Source organism: Gossypium raimondii, chromosome 9 (genome assembly GCF_025698545.1).
Source record: "Gossypium raimondii isolate GPD5lz chromosome 9, ASM2569854v1, whole genome shotgun sequence".
Classification (NCBI taxonomy): Eukaryota; Viridiplantae; Streptophyta; class Magnoliopsida; order Malvales; family Malvaceae; genus Gossypium; species Gossypium raimondii.
Window position 1 is genome coordinate 3,838,775 of NC_068573.1, and position 6,000 is coordinate 3,844,774.

A 6,000-nucleotide genomic window follows, 5' to 3' on the forward strand; every position below is an offset into this window, starting at 1 on the left:
CATTGCTAACATATCCAGCCATTCGCCTACAGAACATGGTGATATGAGCTTCTGGGCAAGTTGTCCCATTGTACTTCTCGAATTCTGGCATCTTAAACTTGTGAGGGAGTACCAAATCTGGAACTAAGCTCAGCTCTTTAGTGTTAATCTCGCGATAGCTTTCAGTGACTTCCATTGCCTTAAATTTCTCTTTGAGCCATTTGCACCTTTCCTCTAACTGTTTTGGTAACTCCTCCTTTAATCTTTCCTTTTCAGCTACTTCATTGAAGTCAAGAATGGCGGAGTTAGTAGGGTTATTTTCGGGGTTAGAGCCCAATCCAGCTTGAAAGTTTGAAGCACCGGCCTGGGACTGCTGAGGCCTGATTGTGACAGTAGGTTTGTGCGGACATTCAGCTTGAGCTCGCACATGTGGATGAGTAAAGCCTGGAGGATAGAGTGGTTCATCCTCATTACCCTCTTCGACATCAGCCATGGGACCATTTCCCTTCTCACCTCCTCCAGTCAATAGTTGGGTTAGCTTTGCCATCATATTATTTTGGGATTCCATTATTTTATTTATCATTTTTTGTTGAATCTTCTCAAGCTGCTCATTCATTTGTTGTTGAAGCTGATCCTGCATTTCTTTTTGGAACTGTTCTAGCCTTTGGTTCATGTCTTTAGTCTTTGATCGAGTCTTAGTAAAGTGTTTAGCAAGTTGGTTGGTTTCCAGATTAACTGAGGAATGATTTTAATCGATTAGGTTCTTTTAGTGGACTTTAATGTTTATGATGTCATGCAATGCGAATGCATGCAATGAATGCATAAAGAGATGTTGATTCTGATTCAATTCCATTTAGAAAACTTTACTAGAAAACAAATCTCTTTACATAAAATGGATATTTATACGGCCTTGCCCTTATAGGCGGAGATATTCGATCCTCTTCTTCATTCGAGCGTTAAGATAAATCTCACGAACTCTTCAAAATAAACGTCTCTTCTATCTCCTTTTTGCTCAATCCAGGCCGTAACTTGTTGCTCACTCATCCTCGTGATGCTCGTTGGCTTCTCTTTAAGAAGGTTCAGCAGCTCTTGAATAATTTTTGCCATCTTGAATCCTTGGGAAATGGAGCCATAGTCGTGTAGTCCTCCATTAAATTATCATCCTTCTCTTATCATGTGTTCTTGGACCATATTCGGACAACCATATTGTCATCCACTTTATCAAGAAACCCATTTTCTTATGACAAGCTCTCTATTTAGCAACTGAACGTGAATCAACACCTCTTTTTTAAGATGCAAATGCAATGCAATCATAATAAAAACAATATAAAAAACAAGTTAGTACAAAGTAAAAGCAAATAAATAAAGTACCTACTCGGGTGACCTCTAGGGGTTTGGCATAGTTCTACCTAGGGCAAGTTCCTAAGGTTCATTATATGAGGTTTGGCTTCTAGAGCAAGGGTACCCGAACTAGTAGATTCCTCAATCCTCACCCATTATAGGCTCATATGGACCTAGTTCAGTTCAGGGGAATACATTTCCCTATGGTTGCACGGAGATGAAAATCTCACGAAGACATAGGTACGGATGTATCCCGGAAGCAGTCCACTACCCTGCACGGAGGTGAAAACCTCACGAAGGACTAGTTTCTCGCTCCCACTTAGAAAGGTAAAATCATTCAACTCATGTAATGTATAATGCAAAAATAACTTAGATCAATTAAGCATTAATATAATGAATGCAAAAGGATCTTATTTTCTCGACCATAAGACAAAAATTAATCAACTTTGTAGCTCGACTCTCTTAAAAAAAAGTCCCTAGTGGAGTCGCCAAGCTGTCGAAATCATTTTTTTGAAAACAAAAAATTAGTTGTCCACCTTTAAAAAAACTTTGGAGTCGCCTCAAATCTTTTATTGAGGTGTGATTGGATCACCTAAAAACGGCTTTGGTCTACGAGTTTTAGAAAAATGGATCCGGGAGTCGGTTACGTACGAGGAAGGATTAGCACCCTTGTTACGCCCAGAAATTGGTACCTAGTTGATTAATTAGTGTCTTAATGTCGAGAGTTAATAAATTCTATCCTTAGTTAAATTAATTTATTTATTAAGACTTTCTCATTTTAAAAAGAAAAATATCACACCCAATGCGTTAGGGCACAACATTTTATTCTCTTCAAGATGAGTTAGTCCAAAAAAAACTCGTGTAATAAAATTTAAGAAAATATTTAATTGTTTAAAATTTATGAAGAAATCGCAGTCTAATACATTAGGGCACAATTTCTTAAAATCCCAAACATTCAATATTTCCTTTATTTTTTTAAAAAAATCTTTATCTCGAGAAATCAACGTGTCACATCCAATACGTTAGGACACAACATATTGAAATCCCGATGACAAGTTTTGTTTTGTTTGATTAAAGAGCAATCCTCGATTGTTAGATTTTACGAAGAAAATTGGAACCCAATACGTTAGGGCTCAATTTTCTTGAAAATCCTAAATACGAGTATTATCTCTATTTTGAAAACTTTTGAATAAAATGATTTTGATGCTTGAATGATAAATCGAAATAATAGCAATATATATTAAATATCAAAATAATGATACATTATAATTTTTAAAAAGGGTAATATATATACATATAATTCAATAAACTTATAGCCATAATACACATAAAACGTAAAATAAAACGGAAAATACTAAGTTTAATCATTAAAATAGTATTAGATTCAAAATTAAATATTTAAAAAAAATAGTGGAGTAAGAAATCAAGCACATTGAATTAATAAGGATTTAAATTGAAGAATTAAAGGAAAAAAAATGAAGGGCTCAATTAAAAGGCGCGAATAACTTATAAGGCTCGAATGGGAAAATATCTCCATCCTTTGAAACGCATCACTTTATTAGGGCTAAATAAAATAAATAAATAAATAAAATTCGCAGTGGTATCACCTTCTCCCTTTTTAAAATCGTAAATAAGTAAAAAAATAATCAAGAAAAAAAATAGTAAGCCACCTTTAAAAAAACTGTCAATCGTTCTCCCTTTTTTTATTGATTTTTCTCCTCTTCCTCCTTTCTACAATGAAGGGAGAGACCTCTATTTATAGTTGAGCCTCCCCAAATCCAACGGTACAGATCAATTACATCAACGGCTAAGATTAAAGGGTATCTACAAATTAAATCTCTAAGATTACAAAATCATATCTTCCAAGATTGCATATCATATCCAAGATTGCATATATCATATCTAAGATTGCATATCCTTTAAGATTATGTTTCCATAAGCTTGTAGATGGACCTTCAACCTTTTTAAGTAATGGGTCATTCTGATCGGGCCAAATGATATAATTTTGTACTGAACTTAGACTTTATTTTATTATTGTGAGCCCGGGCTAAAATTGGGTATTACAACTTGAAGTATTAAAATTTGGACATGTGTATGATATCTACAAGAGATGCGTAAGTACCAAATATAACCACAAAAATACCCATTACAATTACCAACCCTATACCAACCATTTCACCGTTGAATTTCTGATAACTCCCAGAAATCTTCAAGTAACATAAGCATGGCAGTGTGACTGATGCATTGATGCTCAAAAATGCACCCACCAGCGACATGAGGGAACCAAAAAAGGGGACCGCCAGAGCCACCAACAGTGTGCTCATCACCACGCCGGTGCCGACCATGTGGCGGAACAACCGCTTGTTGGAGTGATATGGAAACCAGGCTTTAGTGGCGTTGATTATTGGTGTAACCATTAATGCATATTTGGATATGGGATTCACCAATGTGGTGTAAATTGCAATTCTTGAGCTCAGCTTGTTTGTTGGAAGGTTCAAAGTTATCTGTGATTGCACTTCTGATCCAAACATCAAGTAGCCCAAAATTGCCATTGATGCATAACATAAGGTGCCCAACACAAAGCACACAATCAGCACCTGAAAAAAAAACCCGAAAATAAATATGATTTTCCATATATAGAAAAAATTGAGCATAGCCATGTTGAACACATGCTCATAATCCAACACTCAGTTCCGGATCCATGTAAGATAATAAAAAGAATAAACTTTATTTATAGTCATTCAACTATGTTATTTTTTTATCATCTAATTATAAAAAATTACAATATGATCACTCAACTTTAAAATTTTTAACTTTTTTGGTCACTACAGGCAGATAAAGGGGGCAGGCAAGTCCTTGGGCCCTAGAAATTGAAAAATTGCAATTCTAACCCTTTTATGAATGATCAAATTATAAATTAATACAAGGAAAATTATGTTTTGCCCCCCAAATAAAAGATATTTTATTTAGTCTCTTCAAAAATGATGAAATAATAAATTAATACATAATAAAATCTATATTCGATATCTCAAAATTTTATAATTTAATTTTAGCCACCTTAAAAAAATTCTAGATTCACTATTGTTGGTTACCCAACTATATTAGATTTTGAGTATCTCCATTTTACGTTAGTTAGTTGGTCAATTAAAAAAGATAATGTTAAATAATTGAATTACCATTTTCTAACTTTTTATAGTTGAAGTATCAAAAAGAAAAAAAAAACATAGTTAAGTAACTTCTTCTATAGTTTACCCTTAAAAAGGGGAAAGTGAGTACTTACATTGGAGAACTGATGCCTTTTGTGCATTGAACTGTAGAGGGTAGGGAAAACTGGATGTGCACAATAACAAAAGGCAAATAAGCTGACAGCAGTTGGGATTCCATCCCAATTTATGAATTCACCCCTTTGTTGAAACCCAATTCCATCAAACACACCAATCCATAAAACTGAACCAATGATGAACAAAGAAGCTAAAACCCCAGTTGCTGAGATGTAAGAAAGGAGGCTCAAATTATCCAACCAAACAGTTGGCAAAATTATGAGTGCTACAATTATGATGAACCCTTGTTTCCCACCAATTGTAAGCCCTCCAAACTCAAAGCACTCCACATTGGGTAGTAAATTTTGCAAGTTATCTCCTTCGAGAATGAGAAACCCTGTGGCAACTAAGTAGAGCTCCATGTGCATTAAAACTGAGACTACTACTTTCCCTTTCCTCCCAAATGCTCGATAGCCTATGTCGGGATATGTTTTAATGTTGGGATCCCAATCCATGCATCTTTGAATCAATAAACCTGAATAGAATGTTGCAGTGGCAATGGTGAAAAGGAGAATTAAACTTATCCATCCTCCTGATGCTAGAGCATATGGGGTTGATAATATCCCAATTCCTGGCATATACATACAAAACATTATGAAAAAAAACAAAAAGGAAAATTGTGAGTGACTGATGGCAAAAAGAAAAAAGAAAAGAAATTATACCAGTTAAAGCATTGAGTCCATTGAAACAAGTCTTGGAAAAAGAGGTGGTGCCTATGAAATTAACATCATCATTATCAGATGCCTCTAAATCCTTTAATTTGCTTTGGTTCTGGTCAAGAAGCAAAGGTACATTGAAATCAAGTGATGATGATCCTCCATTTTTATGCTCAATTCCCATTATTTTGCAGATTATAAAACAAAGAAGATCAAAGTGGTTATTTACTTCAACTTGCTTGGGAGCAACTGAGAAGTTTCATATAATTTATAGATGCTGGAACTTCGTCAAAGCGACGTCGTCTGCAGCTAATTTTAGCTACAATTTGAATGGACCTTAATTTTACGCGCTTCCATAAAGGAGTGACAAATCGTTGTCAGTTTGAGAAAAGATCAGTCACGTTTACCTTCCTTAGCTGAACTATGGCCGGAGCGTAAAATATATTAAAAACATTATACACGTGGAAATCATTGTTGGATTGAGGCAAGATCGTTCACGTTTTCCTTCCTTAGCTGAACTATAGCAGGCGCGTAAAATATATTAAAAAACATTATACATGTGGAAATAAAAATAAAAAGATTGTAATTTAATTATCCATGTTACATAATTTAGTTATTTTGGTCTTTCCTCGTAAAATTACAAATGGCATGTGATAGTTAAAAAAATCTATATAATAACAAATTTAGCTTTCAACTTTTACATA

General features: G+C 34.5%; 1 protein-coding gene across 1 annotated transcript; it reads right to left on the reverse strand.

Annotated features, from left to right (window-relative positions):
- Positions 1-3,323: 3,323 nt before the first annotated feature.
- On the reverse strand, positions 3,324-5,532 carry LOC105798184 (amino acid transporter AVT1I). The gene is made up of 3 exons (XM_012628157.2): positions 5,303-5,532; positions 4,601-5,211; positions 3,324-3,917 (listed from the first exon to the last, which is right to left on the reverse strand). The coding sequence occupies exons 1-3, from the start codon at positions 5,478-5,480 to the stop codon at positions 3,396-3,398; spliced, it is 1,311 nt and encodes a 436-aa protein (XP_012483611.1). The 5' UTR covers positions 5,481-5,532; the 3' UTR covers positions 3,324-3,395.
- Between the last annotated feature and the right edge of the window lie 468 nt (positions 5,533-6,000).

What these genes read in the sequence shown, in the direction of transcription:
- LOC105798184 (XM_012628157.2), bottom strand. Translation starts at nt 5,480, where the DNA reads ATGGGAATTGAGCATAAAAATGGAGGATCATCATCACTTGATTTCAAT. An exon ending in TGGACTCAATGCTTTAACTG is followed by an intron (nt 5,212 to 5,302) that starts GTATAATTTCTT and finishes TGTATATGCCAG; the next exon opens with GAATTGGGATATTATCAACC. An exon ending in AAAGGCATCAGTTCTCCAAT is followed by an intron (nt 3,918 to 4,600) that starts GTAAGTACTCAC and finishes TTTTTTTTTCAG; the next exon opens with GTGCTGATTGTGTGCTTTGT.